Source organism: Ambystoma mexicanum, chromosome 5p (genome assembly GCF_040938575.1).
Source record: "Ambystoma mexicanum isolate Mex_15411 chromosome 5p, UKY_AmexF1_1, whole genome shotgun sequence".
Classification (NCBI taxonomy): Eukaryota; Metazoa; Chordata; class Amphibia; order Caudata; family Ambystomatidae; genus Ambystoma; species Ambystoma mexicanum.
Genome location: NC_090930.1, coordinates 33,562,280 through 33,589,160, shown reverse-complemented (window position 1 = coordinate 33,589,160; position 26,881 = coordinate 33,562,280). Strand labels below are relative to the sequence as shown.

The window sequence follows — 26,881 nt, the reverse complement described above, 5'->3', positions numbered from 1 at the left end:
TTGGAGCGCTTCGACTGAACCGCCGAAGCAGAAACGGGGGTTGTGTGCTTTGTGTGGTTATCAGGTGCGTCCATATCGACGGGATGTACATTCCCCATAGCAGGACTCTCGTCGTGCATATCGGGGCCGAGGACGGACGTCACGGAGCGAAAACACTCCGATGTAATGTCAATGGCATCCAAAGTGGAACCTTGGTCGTCGCTTATCTCCTCGTCACTCGCCGGCTGTGGCGGCGGGGGGAGCTACTGTTGGCCCGAGACATCACATAGGCCGCCCACAGCTTTACTCGACGCTGCTTAACAGTCTTAGGACGTAGGAGCTTACAGGTCGCACAGGACGCCTCGTGATCGAGGGAAAGATACTTATTGCACCAATGGTGCTGGTCTCTCCATGGGAATTTTCCCTTACAGGATGGACAAAATCTAAATGGTGTCCTGTCCATAGCTCAGGAATTTAACAGCGACAGCAAAACTAAAAAGGGACAAACAGGGGGGAAGGGAAAGACATTCTTGAAAATAATATGACCACCCAGACCCCACTCTCCCTACTGTATAGGCTGGCCAGAAGGCCCAGCCACTTGGTCGGCAGCACCGACTGGAGCACCAGCCGTCAAAGTTCTGTTCTTGGCGATCTTCGGGGTTGGTACAGGAATCAACCGTCGAGAAGGGGATAGTAGCTAAACGACCGGAGGTCGAGAAATATAACAATATCCCAAATTTGTAAGAGCTCCGCATAAGGCGACCAGCTAGCTGGGCAGAAAAAAACAATCCGAGGGACCTCAACGCATGAGGGATTTTGGGTACACTACACGTCAAGTTAGGGATAGTGTTACAGGCACGCCCATGTCGATGTCCCCTTTCGATCCTCGAAAGACAAGATGCAATACTCTGCGGTTACCAATAGATGTCGGACTATATGCACAAACAGATTAACAAGCATCAGAAATTAATGTCCACAGTGTCCTAGCTATTTAAGTCACCTGATGGTGTAGGAAGTGTATGTGCCATCCCAAATGGGTTCATGCTGATTTAGAGACACTGAGTGTGTTTTGTAGTGTATTTGTGTGTTACTATTATATTTCCCCTCTGAAGAAGGCTAAATCAAACTGTCTGTTAAATTAATAATTGTTTGATCAAGAAACCTGGTGTGTAAGGTTTTATTTGGATACTTGTCACTGTGAATCTCTGTACAACTCCCCTACTGCTCACATTGACCACTCTTGAGATAAGCCTGGTGATAGGCAAGATTTGGTGCATTACACCCTTTAGGTGCACTACAACAACCTTGACCTGCTAGCAATAGGAACCCAACCTTTGGTATACGTCTGTTCTACACAGGTTGATAGCATGATTGAGCAGCCAGGCTTATCTCAAGAGGGGTCAATGTGAGCTCTAGGGGAGCTACAGAGAAATTCACAGTGACAAGTATTCAAATAAACTCTTACTCGCAAGGTTTCTTGATTAAACAATTATTAATTTGTCAGTTTGAATAAGCCTTCTTCAGTAGGGGCAATATAATAGTAACACAAATACACTCCAAAATACACACTGTTAATGTTTCTAAATCATTAAGTACCCTTTTGGGGTGGCACACATACACTTCCTACACCCTCAGGTGACTTAAAAACTAGGACACTGTGGACATGTCTATATCACTGTTGCATTTAGAATCAGACTTAAAGAGTATGTCAAGGAAAAAGGTTATTAGAACAAAACAAGAGATCTCACAAACATTCTGAAGCAGATAAGTACTTTTGAAACCCCCCAATACAAAGTAAGTTCACCCCTTCCTGGAAGGAAGACCAACCACAATGTCAGAGGGAAGAATCATCATTCAGGGAGCCAGGCCAGGCCAAAGTCAATTCGACAAAGGTCTAGGTGAGCTGAAGCACTTCTTAGAGGTTTGTAAAAAGTCTTGCACAATGTTTTAGAAGTCTTCGTAGAAAAGAAGCAACCAAGACAATTGTGAGGTAAAGAAGCTGTTACCAAGTTCACAGAAGCAACCAAGACAATTCTCAACTGAGAACAAGAGAGGCTACACAAGAGGTAAATTCTCTTAGACTGTACAGTACCTTTGGTTTGAAGGAAACTGTTCCAACTGGCTTCTGTTCCTGTGCAGCTCTGCAGATCCTGTGTTCCTGGGCCTCGGTCGTGGGGACAAGGGGGGAGGATGTCCGGAGGACTCCTGCACTGCAATGGGACAATCAGCAACAGAAAAGGACCAACTTCTAATCAGTGGCACTTCACGGATTCAGCTCCTCGCGTCTCAGCAAATAGCACCACTGCGGTTCTTGGCTATCGAGATGGGCTTTCCTTGCATCTGGGGTCCAGTACTCTGTTGAGGTGGCTGAGGCTTGGTCAGTCCTGCTTCCTGGGAGTACGGAGGATCTTCCTGGAGCTCTTGGCCAACTTAAAAGCAACACACTCGATCTGGTGTTCCTCTCCCTGGCTCTTCGTTTCCAGCAGCAGCAGCAGCAGTGAAAATGCAACCAGCTTCGAGAGGATGTCCTGTCGGGCTTACTTTGGAGTTGATTGGTCCCACCAACAGAAGGGGAGAAGTCGTCCTTGCAGGGCTTCTCTAGTCGAGGTGAATGCGCAGCTTCAGCACAGCAACAGGGCTTCACCGGGCAAACCAACGGTCCAGGAGTTGCAGCAGATGTTGCTTCCAAGTTCTTATTCAGATTCCTTCGTCCAGTGGTCGACTCTGCCTTCCAAGCCAAAAAGCCTTGCCTTTTATGCAGGTTTCTCCCATTCAGTTCAGCCTAGCTGTCAGTCACCCAGCAGGGTGGCTGTCCTTGCCGGACAGCCAGCCAGCCAATCACCCAAGAGTGCATTCCTGTCTCCTAGGAGACTAAGCAAAGTGAGTTTTGGACACCTCCCTCGCTTCCTGCCCCTGCCAGAAACCCTGGAGCCAGAGACGGGCTTCACTCGTGAAACCCACCAAAGGAAAAGCGAACAAAGGGACCAAACCTGGTTTGCCGCGCAGAGTAAACCTCAAGAAGGACCTTTCCACAAAGAAATGGTGAAAAAAGAAGAGCGGGGCCATTTTAACAAAAATGGCACCCCCTTGGGTGCTTTACTGCAGCTGCGAAGGCAGCTCGCGGTAAATGCACACCACATTAGTTAAAAGTAAACCACTGCCACCAGTCATTCATTGAGGAAATGGTAACATAAAAATGACATGAAAAGCTAGACAAAGGGGATACTAAGTAACCCCTCCAGCACCCTATTGTAAGATAGTGTGTGCTGGGTCTAGAAAGTTACAAATGTAAGTAAATTCAATTTCACTTTACTACTCTGGAAAACAGTAGTTTATCCCAGAGATGGTATTTAAACCTTCGAGAAACCTGAAAGACTTCCCTGTGCCACTGCACTGAAGGTGCTGTGTGATACAATGTAAAAGATGCCTATGGAGTTTGTCAGACTCCACAAACAAAAGAAACAGTGTTCAAAATAACATTAAAATACATGAGATAGTGGGGAAAAAGGGTCTCACTCTCTCCAGGTTAAAAAAACCAAGTCCTGAAAATCCAGCAAAGTGGGGGTCTCTAAGATGGAGGGAATTAGAACATTTCTGAGAATTCTCCCCAACAAGAAGACTGGGCCATTTTTGCAAAATGGGCACCCATGGGTGCAATACTGCAGCTGAGGATTGAGCCTGTGGTAAAAACTCAAAATGGTAGGAAAAATAAACCACTGCCACCAGCCAGTAATTGTAGCGAGGGTACCATAAAGATGTTACATGAGAAAGTAGACAAAGCTGATACCAAGTAACCCTCCCCAAATCCCCCCCCCCACCCCCGAACCCCAGCACTCCACATAAGATGGTGTGTGCTGGGTTTACAAAGAGAAAAAGTTAAGTGAAGTCAATTTCCCTTGGAAACAGTAGTTTATCCAAGAGAAGGTATTTAAACCCAAAGAGAAATCCAAAGGACGTCTCTGTGACACTGCACTGCGGGTGCTGTGGATCACAATACAAAAAGATGATGCCTATGGAGTTTGTCAGACTCCAAAACCAAAGAAAACACAGAGTCTAAATCAGAGAAAAATACATGAGGGAGTGAGAAAAGTGTCTCACTCCAGGCTAAAAATTAAAAGTCCTAAAGTCCAGCAAAAGAGCTGAGGGTCTCCAAGGTAGAAGGGAATTAAAACAGAAATTAGGCTTCTCCCCAACACCCTTCCCTCCGCTCCTGTGACTTTTTAGGTCTGTGCGTGTTTTGCCTTTGGCGGGACCCCTTAGGTGTCCCCACCTAGGTTCCAATGTGTATCGGCAGGCAGGAAGTGGGGGAAGAGTTCTTTGCTCTCCTGCCCTTTGTCTGCCAGAGTTGCTGAATGAAACCAGTTCCCTCGAAGGGTATGGTTGTCCTGATGAAACAGCCACCCGCCCCTTCAAGAGTTTGCATGGGAGTGTGTGGGGAAAACTCAATAAAAGGTGAGGTTCCTGAGGTCAAGTAACCGAAGTGGAAGACAACCAGAGATGCCGGCAGACCCTTTGCTTCACCGTGAAGCAACCACTGCTGTCCTGACTCCGTTTTATACTCAACAGAGGAGCTCCGAAGAGGACGACTCCTTCCCTTTGGCTCATGAGACCAACCAGTCCTGAGAAACTATGAATTGCGCCATCTCCCGAGGTGCTGTGCCTCTCCAAAGCTGCAGACCGCGAATACCAGGAGAACTCTGACCCATTTGCAGTGCAACATCTTTGAAAGGCCGAATCTGTCCCAAGTCCTTGCTGAGCTCAAGGTGAACCTCCAAAGACACGATCCAACTCCTCTTAAATCCACTCACCAGAGTGCAGGACTCCAGAATCGAAGACTATAGACAAGGCGGATACTGTCCTTTGTTGGTGCTGAGAAAAAGGCACCTAAACCGCAGACTGACCAAGGTCACTGTAGAAATCCGTGCCAAGGGTCCTCTCTCGAGATGGCTGCCGAGAAATCCCATGCACAGTCCTTCGTTTTGTCACCAGACTGAGAAATCAGGAGACGGGGTCTGTCGCTACTGCACCAAGGAGAATCCAGTTACGAACATTCCTTCTAACCGAAGGTACTGTGTGGTGAAAAGGTATAACTTACCAAGAAGTCGCTTCAGAGTGACTGGAGTGTGTGAAGAGGTGTCCAGAGGGTCCACTGTACCTCAGACCCAAGCTGTCGGCTTGTGTCCATCGTTGTATTGAAATACCAAGTATCTTTTCCTAGAGGCGAAAATTATCCTGAAGAACCTTTTCTGTTCTGCTGCTTCTTAAGACTTTGAATCCATTCTGAACAGACTTTTTCAGTTAGTTAGGGATTGGACTTTTAAAGCGTCAGTTTGCCCGAAAAGTGTTTCTAGTACGTTAAGCTCTGCTGCTGTGTGATTAATAAACCTTATTTCTTCCCTAAAGACTTATCTTATGTGGGGTTGCTAATGGAATACAATTACCATTGATCTTTTCCTTAACGCGAGTGCGCAGTTATACCGATAATATGGTAGAACCGTCAGTGTCAAACTGTACCTTAAGCAACGACAACTGAAGCAGTGACCTTTGAAAAGTGTGTTTAAGTATTCTTAAGTGTTGGTTAATTGAACCAAGTATTATATTACCTTTCTTGTGTAAATTTAATAAATGTATATTTTAATATAACATTTTAAGTGTAAGCGTTTGTTTGGACTGTTGTATTTACTGGTTCAGTGTACTTACCTACAGCTCACATCATCTTCCTATTAAAAGTCTGACTGCTCTGCCACTCTCCTAAGGTTCCTTGAGTAGTACAGACTAATACTAAGAGTTGGGGTCCTGTATGCCAAGATACATTTTATGAAGTCTTACCCCAATTCCTCGAGAGCAACCACCAGATCCATTGCAAGTTCTTTTTTTCTGTCTCCAAGACAACAGAACCAGAGTTTGCAGTGACCTCTTGGCGACAGTCCTGCTGCACATACTTCTTCACTGGTAAGGTACTATTCAGCCCCTACTACTTATCTGGGGCCTGCTTTGTTGTTCCTGTGCTTCAGAAGGTTGTAGTTCAGTTGTTACTTGCATTCACTCCTAGGCCATATTGAGCTACATTGGGGTGGACAACCCTTAGTGCTCTATACCAAAGACATCTTCTGCTACTTACCTGTAAACCTGGACAACTCTTCATAGACCGTGCATTGTTTATGGTTTACCTGTGTTCCCTCTTTGGTCCTTGTCACTGGATCACCAGTGCTCTCTTGACTCAGAGACTCACTTAGAATAGGGCTGGACTTTCTAAGATTTGGTTAAGCAGGGGTCAACTAATATACAAGTTGGTCTACAATTTACATACCTGTATGAAGAGGTTTCTACCTCTTGTGTCACTGTGAAAGTGTTTTAACATATATTTTATCCTTTTAATAGTGCATATATATTCTGTGTTTCATGCTACTGTGTGATAGTGCCTACCTTACTTAAAAGTCACAAGCTTTAGTGTACATAAAATAAATACTTATTTTATATAACTTCGTGTGTAAGTGTTTTCTTGAACTAAGTGTATGCTCTGAGTACTGTCTGCCTCACTACAGTCCCCATCCCTCCTAGATTAAGCCTGGCTGCTCAGCCATATGTACCATACCCTTGGATAGTTCAGGCCAACCCTAAGGTGAGATTTATTATCACAGATAGGACTTATGTAAAATCCTCCTAACAGTTCTTTATATATAATTAATTTTAACAGCTTTCCGGTCAAGTGTATAGATGGTCGTCTGATTCCAATAAACACTATCCATTCTGTCCAGTAGTGACAAAAAAGTCTCGTCTCATGTTTTACTTGGACTGCCTTAAATATATGCAGTTCTGGAAAAGGTGGATTGTCCCATTTCATTTTAGGCATTTTAAGCATCAAGCCCGATGCATTTGTCATTTGCAAAATGTATAAAGATGTCAGTTTTGCAGGCTCAAGTTACTCGGTCAAGGAACAGAAAATACGTTTGACAGTATGTGTATGATTCACTTAACAGTTATACTTTTAGTTTATTTGAGCTACTTTGTGAAGTTCTTATATTTCTTATTTAATTGTGATCAATGTGTTTATATGTATATTTAACTTTGTATTTATACTGAGTTTTAACGTAATGTGATTTAAGTCTCATAATTTCATTATTTGTACTTGCACTTTTATGGGTTTGTTTCCGAAATAAAGAACAACTTGATTTAATTTAAGAGACCTTTCTTTCTTTAATGTATGTTGCTTTTACACTGTTAAACATTGAAATAACGTTGTTCTAGTCATGGAAGTGTTAACAATTTTCAGGAACTTCCTTTCTTGAGTTAATCCAAAAGTCTGACTGTTAGCCTCTGTTTTATAGACACTGCCTTAGGAGTGAGTGCTCATGAATCTTAAGGCAGGGGCACCCCTTATTTTCCCCCAGAGAGAGTACCCTCTTTGTTGGTCACATTGCTGGGCTGCTGGTAGCTTTTTGACAGAATCCATTTGATCTGGCTGGGTCGTTTTCGACCTCCTCCCTTCATGCATCAAACTTGAGGTGGTCTAGGTTTGCCTCAAAGACCTGAGGGGGGTCACATGACTAACCTTGATCCAGCTGTGTAAAGAAAATGAAGTGGCAATCCTTGGCCACTGAAGTGTGTCTCGGAACTGGGGGCTGTAGCCACGGTGAAACCAGTTCTGACTAGCATATAAAGATGTTTGACTAGTATAGGGTGTATTCGCTCCTTGGTGATCATTGGTGTGTTTGAGGAATGGCTGGCCATTGGCAGACCACTTCTGTTTGAATGCGTGGCATGTGATTGGGTGAGGTAGATAAAAAGAGACCCTTCTCCTCCATTGCCCACTCAATTTACAGCTGGAATTCAACCTGGATTCTGGAAGGCCTACTGCTCGAGAAAATACAAAAGCTTTGCACCAGCATACTTTGATGCTCTGCCTCTCCAGAACTTCCAGAAGGAACCCACAGTGGCACCCATTCACCCTGAACCAGTGAAGACAACTGGATCATAGCTCCTGCTTGAAGGCTTTGTTCTCACCGAATCTCCAGACCATGCCTGCACGGTGGATCCAGAAGCGGGTGCCCCTTTGCTGTCAGGACTCTAAAGACAGTCTGTGCCAAACCAACCAGAGAATCCTCATCCCAGCACTTTGACCCCATTTTCCAAACTAGGAAGATCAGACTTGTGGCTGCCTTGACTCCTACGACTGGACTGCAAAACTCACCTTCCTGGTCCTTCCATGGCTGGCTCCTCTCTGGTGTGACACTACAAGCAAATCACAAAATCATTTTTCCTTGGGACACCTTGTCATGCTGGAGTGGGAAATTCGGCCAGAAAGACGTGGGAACTCGCAAAGATGGCTTGAGCAGCTCGGACAAAAAAAGATGAAGGCAGCACAGCAGCAAACAATCCAAGGAGCCGACGGCACCCTCAGAGGTCCTAAATCAAAGAAATGGTGGGATGGTGAAGTCCCAGCACTCATCTGGACACGAGCAGCAGTCGCAGCCTAGAGGATCATCCGTGCAAGAAATAGGATGTAGTTGTAAACGGCCCAGAAAACTGAGTGAATGACTTGACCCAGCAGATGTGGGAAGTCAGCAGTAGTCTTCAGAAATCCTGGACATCCAAAGGCAAAAAGCCCAAACCCAGATATCCCCAATCCACTGCACTTCGCGATTGTTGCCAAGTGAGAGTAAAAATGGTGGGCATTGGTGGGAACATTCTCAAGCAGGTCATCAGACTCCAAGCTGCAGAAGGAAAGCCGCAAGAGAAGCAGGGGCAGGATAAGCCTAAATACCCTGGCACAAAGGGGCTGGCGAAAGAAAGGCCAATCACTAAGGGGGCTGGGAGAGGGTCAGATAGTGATTGTGTTTGGTCTCTTGAACTGCCACTTTGCCAAAGCCACACCCACAGTAAGCGAGGAGGAGCATTGAGGGACCTAGACGGATTTAAGCTAGTTGGTACCAATGTAAAGGCTGGCATTGTGGGTTTACAAAGAGCTCACGTGGTCAAAGCGGTCATTAGGAGTCTACCTTGTGGTCATCCTGAACAAAGGAAGAACTGAAATACAAAATGGCTGTGCACAGGATTCAATTTTTTTTTTTTTTTAAGTTATCACTGATACCCCAATGTTTATGTTTACCAAAAATGTGCATTGGGCTACCAAAAATGTGCATTGGGCTACCAATGCAGTAGAATGGCTTGCACATCTGTACTGCCGGTTGGCAATGAAGCCAAAATTACAGTATAGTTGCCACCAACCTAATCTCTAAAGCACATGTAATCAAATGGGGCACAAGCTTGGAGTCTGATAGGCACCCCTGGGACTGGCCATCAAAAAGTAAAAAAGAACAAAAATGGGAAAACCCGAAAAGCTGAGAGGACCTACAAATCGGCCTCAAAATCCTCAAAAAAATAGAAATTCTGACTTCATGGAGGCAATTCACTAGGACAAAGGGTCTCATATCATTGCGTATTAACCAATATTACAAAATGTCCAAAACAGTACTGGACTGTGGGAGAAGGCTAGTTCAGAACAACTACGAGTCATCTTTGTAGATCAGGTCTTCCACTTTTTAATCAAGGTTTCCATGTGTCCAAGTTCCCATATACTTGTGAACACTATTTACCCAAAAATGTAGCAGTGTTTACAATTGGCAGGTTTCAGATAAAAGTGCACCATAGAAAAGGAACCACAAAATACTCACCTCTGCTTCAATCTCAGCTTGCCGCTTCTCTAGTAGCGTGGCGACTACCATAGCCCTGTGGTGCCCAGACCTCTTGCAGCTGACCGCCCATTCACACAGCAAGGCTACCACAGCATCGTCGTCTGGGGAGATCTGCAGGAAGGCAGAAGGGCCGTCACACTAATCGTAAACAGAAAAGAGGCTCAGGGACAGGAAGATGCTGTGCCGTTTTTGCAAACACCACAGAGTCAAGCCGGGGACTGAGCCAGCAACAGTACAATTTACAAACCTTTGCACACCAGACCAAATATAGCCTGTTCACAGAGCAATGTTATCTCTCAATTAGTGAAAAGTCCCAGCAACCAATACACTCAAATCACACAGAATAGTGACATGCAATGAACAAAGCCACATATTACAGAAAGTATGTGCTGTCTCAATATAATTACATTTACAAATGAGCTCCCAAAGATCAGAGAAATAAAGAAAACAGTACTAGGGCATTACTAATTAAACGACTAATGAATACTGATGTTTGGAATACATTTAATGCTACATCTCAAAAATGACAGAAGTTAATAAAGTGTTTCAGTGATTGGACCAGTGAGCATTTGTTAACAGCACAGTTAGGAAGGATTTCCTCTTTTACGCTGTTTTTTTCCTAATGAGCCCCCATTTTCACACCTCCCTCACCCACCAAGTATTTTTGCGGACTTCTCTACATCTATTGTCTTTATTCTACTTTTCTGCAAATTTGGTTCTTTTTAAACGCCACTTACACCTGTAATTCCTTTATATGGGCTGTGCTGGTATTCCCTCAAGCCACTGGGCAGTGGCAGCTTGCACCCCCTCCTCTTGTATCTGAATGAGTCCCCTTATCCAGAGGGTGTTATGAGCAGGCTTGAGGTGATCCAGAACCATTAGTTGGGCAATCATTGGGCCTGATCTTGAGGCAGCAGTGGTAAATATGGTGGACACAGAGGACTTTTCTTACGAGACATCTTTATGGGAGGGCAGAACTACTTTTACACTTGTTATATTTTAAAAGCAGAAGGTTTAAGTTACTTACCTGTAACTATTGTTCTCCAGTATGGGTCTGGCATGGATTAATTTGCTCATGAATGTTCCCAGTCGTCATACTGCCCCCCCTCCCCCAATCCAATGTCAGTCCTCTCCCTAAGCTCCAGTCTGGGTGGCCATCTTCAGATTTGGTAAGCACGTAAAGTGGCAGTATGAATCAAGAAGAGACAAAGAGGGGAAGGCAGGAGGGTTTGCATGTGAATTCATGCCAGACCCATGCAGGCGAACAATAGTTGCAGGTAAGTAACTTAAACCTTCTCCAACATGTGGTCTGGCATGAATTCACATGCTCATTAATGACAATTACACAGTAGTACATATACACAACAGGGACGTGGTAAGTCTCAATAGAAGCAATAAACACTCGCCTCTGGAACAAGTTCACATCAAACAGACAGGTTGCGTATATCCGCTTGGACGACTAGAGACTCCTCCCTGGAATCCCTGTAGACGCAGTAGAACCTTGTGAAGGTGAGTGGACCGCCACATAGCAGCCCTGCAGATGGAACACCAGAGAGGAACGCAGTCATAGCTGCGACTGCTCTGGTTGAGTGGGCTCTCAGACGGCCTGGCAGCAGTCTGCTAGACAGTCGCTGACAGTGCATGATGCAACTGGAGAGCCACCTAGAGATGAAAGCCTTCGACAAGGACTTTCCCGATTCACAGGTCCAAAGTTCACAAACAACTGAGAAGTATTCTGAAAATCCTTTGTAGGTGTCACGTAGAATTTTAAAGCACGATCAACATCCAGCAAATGCAATGCCCTCTCCGCCGACGACGGATTAGGAAAGAAGACAGTCAACACCAAAAGGTTCGTTGAGGTGGAATTACGACAGTACCTTAGGCATAAAAGTGGGGTGTTTACACAGTAACACCCTTGAAGCGTGTAAAGAAAAGTAAGGCTGCTTGCAAGACAGGGCCTGAATCTCCCCGACCCACCTGGTTGAGGTGATAGCCAAGAGGAAAATCGGCTTCCACAAGAGAAACTTGAGCAGAGCATGATGCATAGGTTCGAAGGGCACTCCCATGAGCTTAGTTATCAACACTGAGCTCCCACGCCAGGGCAGTGGCCTTCACCGGCGGGAAAGTTCTAAAGAGCCCCTTAAGGTACTTAAGGAACTCCTTGACGAGCCTGTGAAACTACAGTGAAGGTCTGCCCAGAGACCTGGTGTACCTGGAGATGGCGGCAAGACGCATCTTGATAAGAGGCGTGAGCCAGTGCCACTTTGACGAAGGAAAGCAAGTATGGCAGGGGTAATCTTCTGAGTCCGGCACCACACTAAGAAGCGTTTCCATTTATGGCTTCCCCTTTGACCTGAGGGTTTGTTAGTTGTCCCAGTGACTTTAGAGTGTCATACTCTTCTTTTGCAGTTTTGAGAGCATCCTCTTCTGCTTTGTTGAATAGAACATTAGGCCCAAGCAGCAGATTGAGGAGGCTCGCTTGTGTTTCTAATTTAAAGCCCGATTTGCGTAGCGCTTTATAATTGTGCCCTTTGCGAAAATTCTTCCAGCATTATCCGCTGCATCTAAATCATTCTTCAAAATGAAGTTTAACACAGCCTTCCCTTCTGCTACTGCGAGGGAGAGTTGGGATTTTGGTGGCTCTGGGGCCGAGGCATTATTGTGGCTATTTCTTCCCACTTGTGGCAGTTGTGGCTGACCAACAGAGTGGTGTTGTTGCCAATTCTTGCCCGATATTCTGCTGAGGTGGCAACCTTCTTACCGAAAGTTTATATTTTTTTGTTTTATCGGGTGGGGAGCCTCTGATGATGCAAGAGGTGTTTCCCTGCCCCTTTTCCTCGTGGTGGTAATGACCAATGAGTCTGGCTTTAATTGACCTCTGACATAGAGGGGGTCAGAGGTCGCTGGACGGAACATTTTTTTCAATGCAGGGGTTTGCTGCCCGCGTTAGGTTAGGGGTTACCAGAGAGGGTAGTATTCTTCACTAATAGCAAAAAGAGGATACATTGTGTTGCTGCCTTATTGTCACCCAATATATCTTCGACAAAATCTTTGTCGACCTGTGTTTCTTGAGTCTGAATCTGGAAGTGGTCAGCTGCATTTAGGAGATGGTTATTGTATTGGATTTGATTATCTACCAGTGAGTCTGCCACCGGCGGGTCTACATGGTCTCGAGATGGTACGACAAACTTCTTCTTCATAATAATGGTCCACCTCCCCTATGTCCCCCTGATCCTCGGAATCAGTATATGCTCCAGTCTCCTGGAAGCTTAGGTTGGGGTCAGAGTTCAAACTGGTCTGGGTCCTGTTGAGGGGTGTCTTCTTGTAGGGTGTCTGGACTGGTGGTGTGTTCTGGATGTTTTTTAGGACTTGAAGGTTACTCTCGAAAAGATTGGCCATAAAGGACATGCGCCTCATGATTGTCTATATCTACAACAGACCAGTGAGAAGAACTTGGGATAATTGAAGGAGTGGGAGGTTGTAGGCTGCCTCTTGTGCTTCATAGTTCCAGATATTGTTCCCTCCCCCTGGGTAACAGCCTCCTTCTCCCTATGGGACTTGTGGGTCTTCGATGTGTGGTGTTTCGAAGTCCGCCCCTTCAGAAGTGTTTCTGGGACATTTTTTAAACAAGGAGAGACATTTTTGAAGACTGCAGGGCTTTAGCCGAATTCGACGTGTCTGTCAAGTGTCGTTTCTCGGCGGGTTGATGTGCCGGGGCACCATCTTTCAACGTTCGGCCTTCGGCAGTCATTTTGGACGCAGCGTCCGAATCTGACTTTCGATTTCGGGGGCCTGCTATGAGTCGAACATAAATGCCCAGAGGACAGGGACCTGGTGGACCTTCCCCTTGATGCAATGTGTGGCCGTGTAATCGGTGTTACCGTCGAGTTATGGCCCTGGGTTGTGTATTTAGTGTGGTGGGTCTTGTCTGTGCTGGTGCCGCCGGGTGTCATCCCTGTAACAGAGACACTGGCCTGTCTGGCGGGGTGGGAGACCGGCACGTGGGAATCCGATGGTTCCCTTTCACTGTCATCACTGAAGACGCTGATGCTGCCATCGCTAGAAGCTCCGCCACGTCTATAGCGGTCTCGGCCTGCATGGAGGGCTCAGCACTTCGTCTTGCGGTCGTTTAAGGTTTTGGTCTTAAAAATCTTGCAAGCTTTACAGTGGCCCTTGTCGTGGTCCCTCAGAAGACAGGTTGTACACCCGATGCGAAACCTTACAGGGACATTTTTCATTACAAGTTGGACAAAATTTAAAAGCAGTGTTTTCCATTTCCAATTGGAAGGGCAGCTTGGCGAGTCGAGTGGTAAGAAGGGGACATATGCATTCTCTTAGTTAGCTAAAATGAACAAGTTACTCTCTTACCTGGTAACGTTCTTTCGATGGGATGGTCCGACGATGTATTCCATATCGATGACAGTAATCACCACAGCTGTGCTGCTTCGGAAAATCTTTCGGCGTCTGCGTCCTGCGTCGATGACGTCGATACGCGTCTTCGAGGACCTCCTCCGACGGCCGACGTCACCGGATGGTAAGTAGGATGTACAACGCCCGTAGCCTCAGTTGTTTTTTCCCAGAACGTGTGGCACCAAACTACTGCCAGTATGACCACAGAAAGCCTTGCGGAAACGTAAGCTGCAATCGCATAAGAAATTCTGTAGCAGGGAAGGCAGGGAGGGAGCGATATGGAATACGTCGGCCCATCCCATCGAAAGAAAGTTACCAGGTAAGAGAGTAACTTGTTCTTCGAGGGGATTGGGTTCTCTGACGTATTCCATATCTATGAGAGACTCCCAAAGCAGTACCAACGTAAGGAGGTGGGAAAAGAATTTACAATATACAAATTTAGAATGCCCAATCAAATTGCAGAGTAAAGGACCGGCTTGCCAAAGGCCAGATCCTGCCCACGCATAGAATCGAGCGAGTAGTGACGTACAAAAGTATGGACCAAAGCCCAGGTGGCTGCATCACAGATGTTAAGAATAGGAACACCCCTCTGCAGGGCAGTAGAGGCAGCCATCCCCCTGGTAGAATGGACCCGCAAACCTACGGGAGGGTCCTTACCCGCCAAGCGGTAACATTCAGAAATTGCCAGGATAATCCATCGAGACAAAGTCTGCTTAGTAACAGCTTGTCCCAAACGCCTTCCAGCGTAACCAATAAAGAGTTGATCGTCCACTCTGACCCGGGACATGCGTGAAACAAAAGCTTAAAGCTCTCCTAGGATCCAGCCTATGGAGCCTCTCCTCTTCCTTACCAGGATGCGGAGGAGGATAAAATGCCGGAAGAATAACCTTCTGGCCTAAATGAAATTCCGACACCACTTTCGGAAGAAAGGAAGGAAGAACTCTAAGGACAACCCTGTCCTTATGAAACACAGTGAAGGGTGGCTTAACTGAAAGTGCCTGTAACTCACTGACCGCAACTAAAAACACACTTTTAAGGGTTAACAGTCTCAAAGGACAAGAATGCAAAGGCTCAAAGGGAGCACCCATTAGAAACTTGAGAACAAGGTTCAGATCCCAACCGGGCACCTGGAACGGTGACGGAGGGAATACATTGGTGAGCCCTTTCAGAAACTGAGAAATTAAAGGGATTTTAAAATAAGAACACTCCTCAGACGAGCGCTTAAATCTAGACCGCGCCGCCAGGTAACCTTTAACGGTACCCACTTGCAGGCCCTTGTGGGCCAAAGAAAGCAAAAAAGACAGAACCACAGGAATGTCACATGAAAAAGGATCCACATTCCTAACCCTGCACCAGTCGCAGAACTTTCTCCAACGGCAACGGTACAGGGACAGGGACTTTGTTGCCGGCCGTCTGGCCGAAAGCAACACCTCCATCACGTCTTCAGGGAGGTCCCAATCCTTATACCTCAACCTTTCAGAAGCCAAGCGTGAAGGCTGAGTGTTCTGACCTCTGGATGGAGAACCTGACCCCCCCCCTTCCCGTGAGAGCAGATCGTCTCGGTAGGGAAGACTAGGTGGAGGGCAGATGGACAAGTCGAGAAGGTCCGGGTACCACGTCCTCCTGGCCCATACAGAACCAATGAGGATCATCCGGGAACTGAACCTCCGTAACCTCCACAGCACTTGCGGGATGACAGGAACTGGAGGAAACGCGTACAGCAGTGGGAACGACCACTCCACCACGAATGCGTCTCCTCTTGGAGGGAATTCCCGTGAGCAGAAGCTTTCGCACTTACGGTTGACACTGGAGGCGAAGAGATCCACTGGAGGGGTCCCCCAAAGGGCGAAGATCTCCAGGAGAATCTCTTGAGCCAACTCCCACTACAGCAGGCTCCGGTTACGCAGCAGAATCTCCGGTCACTTGAAACCTCTACAGCCATTGTTTCTTCATCTTCCTCTTCAGTTTCAGTGGTCGACTTTTCAGCAGGTTCAGAGTTTGTAACAGGAACTACAGCACAACGTCTGAAATTTCTCCCTGCATTTTACAGAAAGGGGCGGTCTGGCTGTCCTCTCAGGACAGCCAGCCCAACCCCCCCCCCCACCTCCCCATTGAGACGGGTCTCCTTTCAGGCAAGGTGAAAGACAAAAGAGGCTGCAGAGTTTTGGACTACTCATTCGCTTCTTTCATTCTCAGACAGTCTGGAGCCTTGGTAGGGAAAACAAAGGATTCGCAGCCAGAGACGAAACACCCACTAAGGCTGTTCCTGCCTAGAATGAACAAGCAACCAAGAAATGGCGAGAAATAGGAAGGATCCCACAATTTTATTTTTAAATGGTGACCCTTCTGTGCACTACCAAGGCTGAACTAACAGCCTGTAAGTAAACATGACTTAAAGTCATAAAGGTAAAACCACTGCCACCAGCCATTCAACAAACTTGCAATTGTAGCAAAAATGTGACAGGTAAGTAAGAAGGGGGATACAATGTATCCCCCCAGCACTCTACATAATGTGGGCTGTGCTGGCTCATTATATAAAAAGTAAAATGTAAAAAGGGGGGATGAAAATTCCCCTTCACCTAGAGACAAGATAAAATAGTTACCTAGTCAAAGCAAAAGTTTCTGGGGTTGACACAGGTTAGGAAGATTTATCATAAATATGAAAATCATACCTAACAAGGCCAACCTAGTATTGCGATAGGGGCAACTCTGGGAGCTGTAGCCAAACCGGTTCAAGGTAGGTGGACGAGTGGTCTACGCTAATTCTCAAGAGGTGGTGCGCTCGTTAGGGGTCCAAAATGAGCACACACAGTGAAACAGTCAGTTTTGTTAGGGGAGTTCGCCCAAAGACCCCATGGAGGTAAGACTCTATAAAACTATCCCTTGGTACACAGCTCCCCAACTCCTAAGTCTGTACTACCCAAAGGATTGGTAGAAATTAAAGTTACTCACTGTAGAGACTAGAGTACTCATAGTCCCCTTTACTTCATCCTTGTGGGCTCCCCCCCGCCCACAACATGAGGACGGTACCAGAAGCTTTGGTAGCAAAAAATGAAGCTTCCCCTCACCGCAGTCCCCTTTGAACACATCGAACGCTTAGCTACATGGCTACGGGGAAGGTGGGTGGGACGTACGGAGTAAAGGGGACTATGGACTATAAGTATTCTCGTCACTACAGTGAGTAACTAATTACTCACACGCCCCATCCCCTTTCCTCCATCCTTGTGGACGATTCCACCGAACAAGGCCATAAGGTGGAGCTGTGATAACCTGCCTCATATCTAGGACGAAGCAAAAAGGTTCTTCGGAACCGCCTAACTGAACTCACCATCGCGCCTGGAGCTGGTTTTCAGGGAATAGTGATCACAGAAGGCCAACTTAGTGGCCCAAGTAGCCGCCTTGTTGATGCCATCCTGATGAAACACGACGGCTGTGGCCTTAGCTTCTACTACATGGGCGTAAATCCCCATCGGAACTGGTTTGCCCATGCCCGTATACACCTCAGAAGTGGCCTATGACGTAGGCCTATTGAAGGGGGCAGGGGAGGTAAAGATTAAACTGAAGCTAGGAGCAAATTTACATCGAGCAAGACAGTACCCACTGTCTCAAGAGGCGTATGAGGGTATTTTTAAGACTATCAGCCCTGATTGAACAGGCTATTTTAGTGACGTCGGAGTCACTGTGTAATACCGTGGTGTACCTTGTGAAAATATCAAAGGGAGGGTTGTGGAGATTTATTCAAGATATGAGACCAATTAACCAGATTGAAGAGGCAGAGTTTGCTTTAGTTCCGAATCCGGCGGCAATACTATGCAGTATCCCAGCAGAGGCACGATATTTTACGATTGACTTGAAAAATGCATTCTTCTCAATCCCGTTGCATAAGGACTCCCTAGACCTTACGTCATTTACGTTTCGCCAAACTAAGCTGAAGAGCACTCATTTGCCCCAAGGGTACTATGCGTCTCCATCGAGCTTTAATAGGGTCCTGCAGATGGACCCAAGCAACATTGATTTGCATAGTGTTGTGCTGCAGTATGTAGATATTTTGGTTTGTAGCACGTCAGAAAATGAGTGCACACAATATTTGATTCACTTAATTACTATTCTAGCAGACATGGGATATAAAGTGACAAGGAGAAATTGCAATATTGTTATGAAGAGGTGTTGTATATAGGTCAGGTAATCTCACATGAGGGGAAGAGAGTCACACCTGAAAGAGCTGAGGAGATTATGAAAACAGCAAAACCGCACACGATAAAACAAATGCAGCAATTTTTGGGATTATGCAACTATGTTAGAGCGTGGGTATTTCATTAAGGTTCATACACAAGACCCCTTTTACAGGCTCTGAAGAAATCACAAGTGAACAAGGAAAATAGAAGGAACTGAGGAAATGGAGGGAGGGTTTGAAGAATTGAAGAAAGCAATTTGTACAGTTCCAGTTTTAGGAATTCCAACTATGATTAGGAATTCTTTTTTGCTTTAACATACAAACTGGACAGTTATGACAGTGGTGCTTACACAGAGGACTACATTGGGGTACAAACCCCTGGCATATTACAGTGGGATTTTAGATCAAGTTATGAGTGGGCACTTTCCTTGCGAACAATTGCTGGCAGCAGTCGTGTTCGCAATAGAGAAGTCTACTAGTATTGTGATGGGGTGTTCTATGACATTGTTGAACATGCTTGGTTTGCCGTTTTGGAGAAACCCAAGGGTACATTGACATCTCAGAGGGTTTATGCATACGATATAGTTATATCAAACCCCGCAATCTGAATAATCCAGTGTAAAATAGTGAAACCTGCAACGTTTGGAGAAGGGCCTGTGCCAGAGGGTGAGCATGTGCATGATTGCGCTATGAGGAATTCCATGATGATATTCCACGAGTAAGGAAAATGCGCTAGCAGGGGGAGAGGTTCTCTTTATTGACGGGTCTTCAAAAATTGATCAAACTGATGGGGAAAGGCATTCAGGTTCAGATGTGGAAAGGCACAGTTAATGGGGAATTTGAGGTTGTCTCAAGTGCAAGACTACCGTCTCACTTTTCAGCGCAAGCAGCAGAATTGGTGGCGCTTATTGTTGCGCTCGAGAAACATGCATGTGACGTCAACCGTGCACGCAGGGCTAGCACGATGGAAAAGGAGGGGCTACCTCCGAGCGGACAGCACTCCTGTGCAACACAAAGCATTATTGGACAGGCTTATCAAGGCACTACAACTCCCTGTTAGGGAGAATTCTCAAAACATTTGCTAATTCCCTTCACCTTAGAGACCCCCAGCAACTTTGCTGGGTTTTGAGGACTTGATTTGTTTACCTGGAGAGTGTGACCATTTATCCCCACTCTCTTGTGTTTTTTATTCTTGTGTTTTCTTTGGTTATGGAGTTTTAGACAACTCCATAGGCATCATCTTTTCATGTGTGTCGCACAGCACCCTCAGTGCGTGACACAATCAAACCTTTTCAGGCTTTCCCAAGGTTTAATACCTTCTCTGGCATAAACTACTGTTTCCCAGAGTAAGTAAAGTGAAATTGACTTTACTAGTTTCTTTAAATTCCTAGACCTAGCACACCCTATCTTACAATAGAATGTTGGAGGGGTTACTGAGTATCCCCTGTGTTTCGATACTCATTTAGCAGTCAAATCCTACCCTTTCCTCTCGAAAAGGCTGGTGGCAGTGGTTTTACAACAAACTACCATGATTTTTCCTGACCGCGAACACCGATAGCGTGAAATCGCTGGAGCCATGTTTTTTCAGATGGCAGAATCCTGTGCAGTTCCCTTAGGGAGCACTACAGAAGATTAAGACTACAGGTATTAGCAATAAATCCCCTTTGGTATCAGTCTGTACCACAAAGATTTAGTTGGTAGCTGTGGCTAAGCAGTCAGACTTATCTCAAGAGGGAGATGAGCAGTATTCAGGGTTTACACAATAGGACTACAATACTATGGCACAAGGAAACACCAAAGCTTTGTATTAAAAAGAATATGACAATGCATTACTTACCGTAAAAGCATTTCTGATGGTTGTATCTGCTTAGATTCACATGCTGTGCATAGGTCCGACATCCAGTGGTCACTGCGGAGTATTGCATTTTGTTTTTCGTAGTCGAAAAGGGACGTCGACAAGGCATGTCTGAAATACTATCCCTATAGTGACGTGCGTTGTACCCACAATCCCTCACGCGTCGAGGTCCCTCTGTTTGTATTTTTCTGCCCTGAGGGAGCCTTCTAGACGTGAGTGAGTACAGAAAAGAGATATAAAAGGAAGTCTATGTTCCTTCCATCCGAGCGGGGAGGAAGGGTGGGCGCATGTGAATCTAAGCAGATACAACCATCAGAAATGCTTTTACGGTAAGTAATGCATTGTCTTGCGATGTTTGTTAATCTGCTTAGAATCACATGCTGTGCATAGACTAGCGAGCAGTACCCGGAGTTGGCGGTGGGTTATGAGAAGGAACAGTAGAGAAAAGATGTCTTAATACTGCCTGTCCCACCTGGGAGTCAGATCTCGAGTGTGCATCTAGACAGTAGTGTTTTGTAAAGGTGTGCACAGAACTCCAGGTAGCCGCTTTGCAGATGGACTCAAGGGGAACATTTGCAATGAATGATATGGACACCCCCGTGCCTTGAGTAGAGTGTGCTCTTGGCTTAAAGGGCAGTTCTCTCTTAGCAAGAGTATAGCAGAGAGTGATGCATTGAACAATCCATCTAGAAATAGTGGACTTTGAAACTGCATCCCCTTCTCTTCCTGCTGCCACCGAGACGAAGAACTGATTAGTCTTCCTCAGTGGTCTGGTTCTTTCCATGTAGAACATGACCGCTCTGCGCACATCTAGTGTGTGCAGAGTTTTTTCTCCCAAGTTGGAAGGATTTTGAAAGAACGTTGGCAGTTCTATAGACTGGTTTACGTGGAATTTCGAGAGGAATTTCGGAGCAAACCTTGGGTGCGTGCGTAGAACCACCTTATCTCTGAACTGTAACGAAGGGGTCTAGAACAGAAAGAGCCTGTAGTTCACTTACCCTCCTGATGGAGGTGATAGCTATTAAAAAAGCAGTCTTAAGAGTGAGGTCTTTAAGAGATGCTTTGTGCATGGGTTCGAAAGGTGAGCCCATGAGTCTGTTAAGTACCACGTTAAGGTCCCATCCGGGAGCTGGGTCAGCTATCGGGGGGTGTATTCTCTTTACTCCCTCCATGAAGGCCTTTATAACAGGGATCTTCCACCACGACACCTTGAGTTGGGAAGTGGTGTATGCAGAAAGTGCCGCTAGGTGGACTTTAATGGAATTGAACACTAGACCTGAATCCAATAAGTGGGTCAGGTATAGAACAATATGTGTGGGAGAGCAGTCAATCGGGTTGATGCTTTTCCCTCTGCACCAGATGACAAATCTCTTCCACTTGCTAGAATAGCAGTGGCGAGTGTTAGGTTTTCTGGCTTCCCTGAGGATGTCCATGCATCTCTGCGGGAGCTGTAGATGTCTGAATTCTATGATCTCAGGAGCCAAGCTGCTAAGTTCATGTTCTGGGGGCATGGATGCAGAGTCCTGCCCTTGTCTTGTGACAGCATGTTGTACGGGCAGGGGAGTTTCACTGGGGGAGATAGAGACATCTCCATCAAGTGAGCGAACCATGGCTGTCGGGCCCACATTGGGGCCACCAGTATCATGGTCACTTGTTCCTGGTGCATCTTGTGCACCACTTTGTTGAGAAGGGGAGTCGGGGGGAAAAGCGTAAACACATTTCCCTGACCATTGAATCGACAGACCGTTCCCCTTGGAATGGTTCTGGGGGTACCTGGCGGCGTAATTTAGGCATTGTGAGTTCTCCAGGGTTGCGAATAGGTCTATTTCTGGGAATCCCCATTGTGTGAAGACGTCGAAGACGATGTCTTCGTGCAGTCGCCATTCGTACTCTTCGGGCAGGGGAAATCTCTGCTGAGTTTGTCTGCCAGCAGATTGAGTTCCCCTGGTACATGTTGTGACAGTAGGAACATGTTTTGTTTGAGAGCCCACTTCCATATATTTTGGGCCAGTTTGGACAGTCCTGGAGAGTGGGTGCCCCCCTGCTTGTTGATGTAGTACATGGCTGTGGTGCTGTCTGTAAGGACCAACACAGTCTTGCCTTGTAGGTGTTCCTGGAAGGCTTTTAGCGCCTTGAACACAGCTAGTAGCTCCAGTAGATTTATGTGTTTGGATGCTACGTTCGGAGTCCACACTCCGTGAGAAGTCTGATGGGATAGGTGAGCCCCCCATCCTGTGAGGGATGCGTCTGTGGTCAGAGTGGCTTCCACCGCGGGTGTGGCAAAGGGTTTCCCTCTTTCCAGGTTTTCCTTTGTCCACCACCGTAGCGAGAGAACCAAGGCCTGCGAGACCACCACTAGATCGTCCCATAGTCCGCTGGCCTGACACCACTGGCTGTTGACCTACTGTTGCATAGGGCGCATGCGCAGGCGCGCGTGAGGTACCAAATAAATACACAACGCCATCATGCCTAGCAAGCGCATTGCTTTGCGTACCGTCACCTCTCGACCGGTCACATATTGAGGGATCTGAAACAGCATGTTTTGGACCCTCTCGTTGGAGGGGAAGACGAGGCCGTCCTTTGTTTGAATTAGAGCCCCTAGGAATTGTTTGATTTGGCTGGGGTCTAGGCTGGACTTCTTTTCGTTGATGGAGAAGCCCAACTGGAACAAAAGGTCTACAGTCTTTTGGGTATTGGAGAAGCATGTTTCGTAAGAATCCCCTGTTATGAGCCAGTCGTCGAGGTAAGGGTAAACGGGGATGGACAACCTGCTCAGGTGGGCCGCTGCCACTGCCAGTACCTTCGTGAATACCCTTGGTGCTGATGCTATGCCGAAGGGTAGCACTCTGAACTGGTAGTGTTTGCCCTCTATCATGAACCTGAGGTATCTTCTGTGCGCTGGCAACATTAAAATATGAAAGTATGCATCTTTCATGTCCAATGTTGTCATGTAATCTCCCTGTGATAGCAGTGGGATCACTTCCTGTAAGGTCACCATACGAAACTTCTGGGGTTTGATAAACTTGTTCGCTGGGTGCAGATCTAATACAGGGCGCATGGTTAGATCCTTTTTGGGTACAAGGAAGTGAACTGAATAAATACCTTCCGTTACCTGAGATAGAGGCACGACCTCTATGGCTCCTTTTTCCAGCAGTTGTTGTACTTCTTGGAGAAGGATGGCAAGGTGTTCCGGTGTCATGCGTCGTCCCCTCGGGGGTCTGTATGTTGGGGAACTGTTGAATTCGATGCAGTATCTGTGGGCTACGGTGGAAAGTACCCAGCGGTCTGACGTTATTTCCTCCCATGCTGGAAGAAAGGATGTTATCCGGCCCCCGACCGGTGTTGCATGGGAGGGGACGCGAACCTTCGCGTCAATTGGTGTTGTTGGGGGCTTGGGAGCCTCTGGGGATGGACCCCCGACCTCTCCCTTTGCCCCGGCGCTGGCTGCACTGCCCACTATTGGTCTGGTAATTGGTGGCAGGGTACTGTTGCTGCTGATTCTGCTGTTGGCGTTGGCCACGAAAAAAGCGTTTGTTGCCATAGCCGCGTCTGGTAGTGGGCTTAGAGATCTGGTCAAGAGTTTTGATAGTATCGAACTCTTTTTTTAGCCATCTCCAGAGCCTCATCCACCGCTTTCCCGAAGAGGTTTGAGTCTTCAACAGGTTTATTTATTAAAGACGCCTGTGTCTCCGGTTTGAACCCTGAGTTGCGCAGCCATACATGGCGTTTTAGGAGTATTCCCTGAACCAGGGAACGTCCCGCTGTCTCTGCAGCATCCAGAGAGTTCTTTACAATACTCTGGTTGACCTGGGTTCCTTCGCCAATAGTTGATAGCAGGCGTGTACGTAGTGGTTCCGGCGCTTCTTCGCCGTCTTTACGCAGTTTGGAGCACTGCGCATCCGCGTAGCTAGCTAGCAAAGAATTGTTGTTCGCAATTCTTGCCGAAAAGGCAGCCAAAGATGTTACTCTTTGCAAGGGCATATAACCTCTTGCCCTCCTTGTCTGGTGGTGCCTCGCTGGTGGACAGCGGCACCCCTGCCCTCCTCCTTGTATTAGTTACTACAAGGGAATCCGGAATGGAATGTCCCCTGATGTACAGCGGGTCTGAGGGTGAAGGAGTGAAAATGTTTTCAATTCTTGGATTAACTCCTCTGATTAGTGCGGGTGTGGATAGCGAAAGGATGATTCTTCTCTTCACTGAAGCGAGGAGGGGAATGGTCTGGCTGACCGGGGGTTTCTCCTTAATTACTCTTTCCACAAAGTCTATTTCAGGAGAGATCTCCCCAGTGTCCAGTTCGAAATGTGCTGCTGCTCTGCGCAACAGGGCATTAAATGTGGGCTGATCGTCAATGGGAGACGTGTTTCTAACAGGTGAATTGTCAGGAGGATTTAGGTTCAGGACATCAGTGTCCGAATATACTGATGGGGATTGCCAGGGATGAGAAGGTCCTTCTTCTGGATTTTCTCCGAAGCCTTCTCCTACCATGTCTGGGCTGTCTTCCAGACCTTCCTCCTGGTTCTGTCCCTTTTCATCGTCCACAAATTCATCCTCCTCCTCCAAGTATTGTTCCTCACCAGTGAGGTCATACACATTATGGAAATCTGAGGCTGTGTCCTGCTGGGGATTGAATAGTCTCGGATATTTGGCCCTGGGGTCCTCCTGAGGCCCTTCTCTTGTTCTCTTGGGAGCAGGAGGGTTCTGGGTCTTCATAAACCTCTCCATTCTCTCCATGCAGAGATGGAGCCTTTCCATGGTTTCATGGGGTACCCCCGAGCGGTCTAGCGGGGGAAAATTAGTGTCATCTAGCTGAAAACGGCTCGACCTCTCCCACAACGTCACGTCGAGGAAAGTGTCCCGTCGCCTTCCGAAAAGCCTTCCGGTGTGCTGCGGGTCCCCCCGACTGAAGGGGGTAGTCCCTGTCTTTCTTCGGGCTTTTTCGGCGTGTCTTTCGACCTTTGCGTAGCGCTCGACGTGTCTTTCGGTGTACGCTTCTGGGCGTCGGCTACAACGATCCTCGCCAAGCTCTCTGTGACTTGTTTGTCAGCGGAGGGCTGTGGTTTCGACGTTACGGGTGTCGATCGTTCTACGGCGGCGTGCGCTCTCTGCTGGTGCACGCCGGCCGATGGTTTGGGTGCGGCGCCCTTATTTGCCGAAAGCCCAGTCGCTGGTCGCGGCTGCGGTTGCGAGAGGGGCTTCGAACCTGAACGGTCCGAGGAGGCCGCCGGTGGAACCTGCGTCTCCTTGGGCGCTGATGCTTTCTTCGTCGAAGACGAAGAAGAGCCATGGGTTGTGTGCTTATGTGTGGTATCGTGTGCGTCAGTGTCGCCGGAGTGTTCATCCCCATAAGGAGGGCGTGAGCCGAGCCCGTCGGGGCCGGGGACAGACGACGAAGAGCGCGAGCGCTCTTTAGAGGGGTCTACGACTTCCGTAGCGGAGGTCGTGTTATCACGTTCCTCGTCACTGTCGGTGGTAGCAGCGGCGGGTGAAGAATCGGCCTTTGACATAGCGTAGGCCGGCCACCTCTTGACCCTACGGTCTTTTAGAGTCTTTGGCTTAAGAAGCCGACAAGCCGTGGAACCCTCCTCTTTGTGATCGAGGGGCAAGCAGCGGTTACACCGTGAATGCATGTCCTTCCAAGTAAACTTGCCCTTGCAAAGCGGGCAAAACCTAAAGGGTGTCCTCCATAGCCGAGGCAATAAATCGTGATAACGACCCCAAGGGAAAGGAAGGGGAAAAGGAAAGGCATTCTCAGAAAAGAACCAGAGATGTCCCACGACCCCACTCTCCCTACTATATTTGGCCTGCGAGGCCAGGCCACGTGTTCGGCAACGCCGAAGGATCTCCTCCGCTCGTCCCCTCCGTCGAAGATCTTGCTCGGTGGAGACAGCTTCACAACTGCGTCTAGGGAGGGATCGATTTGTTATATATTAAATAGGAAAACGACCAAAGTTCGAGGAGATGAAATCTGCAATGTCTCTCGAGGAGCTCCGCGTAAAGGCGACCAGTAGCTGGGCGGAAAAAAACAATCTGAGGGACCTCGACGCGTGAGGGAGTGTGGGTACAACGCACGTCACTATAGGGATAGTATTTCAGACACGCCTTGTCGACGTCCCTTTTCGACTACGAAAAACAAAATGCAATACTCCGCAGTGACCACTGGATGTCGGACCTATGCACAGCATGTGATTCTAAGCAGATTAACAAACATCAGAAATATATTTATTTTACACACTTGTAGATCAACACATTAATCAGTTATTAAAGCAAGTTAAAATCAGTCAAGAAAAGTATACACAACTCCCTGGTTAAATTGTAGACAAGTTTGAGCAAGAGTGAAAACTGAGCAAAACGGCACAGTGAAAACCAAACACAAATGGCACTCTAGCAATTTCTCACAAGGGAGGGAAAGAACAAGTTATACAGGAATATACTCTTAGGCACCCTAGTAACACTTCCCAATAAAATTGTGAACAAGTTAGGCAAGGCAGTACTTTAGCATGAATAATACTGAGGTGAAAACCGAGCAAAATGGCACTTCACAAGTTTTAAAAGGGGGAAGGAAAAGGTGGTTATAAGAGTTAGGTGCACCAACACATTTCTAGGTGAGAAGCAATCTAGAGAAGGCAGTTGTAACAGATTCAACTAGAGTCAATTGGCCTGTGCCAGAGTCAGTGGTACAGGGCAAAGTGCCCAGGAGCAAAATGTTCTTGTAGCTACAATCAAGTCTTTGTTAAACGATTCGAAAAGGTGGTTGCAGAAGATGAAAG

General features: G+C 47.0%; 1 protein-coding gene across 5 annotated transcripts in view; it reads right to left on the bottom strand.

Annotated features, from left to right (window-relative positions):
- The window catches only part of MED12 (mediator complex subunit 12), a 1,704,158-nt gene that overhangs the window by 1,401,356 nt on the left and 275,921 nt on the right, over positions 1-26,881 (bottom strand). For 3 of the 5 annotated variants that reach the window (XM_069612388.1, XM_069612385.1, XM_069612384.1), the window contains exon 11: positions 9,654-9,812. In XM_069612388.1, the coding sequence (XP_069468489.1) occupies positions 9,654-9,812 (159 nt within the window). The remainder of the gene's footprint in view (positions 1-9,653; positions 9,813-26,881) is intronic. The other 2 variants (XM_069612387.1, XM_069612386.1) reach the window with 1 other exon arrangement.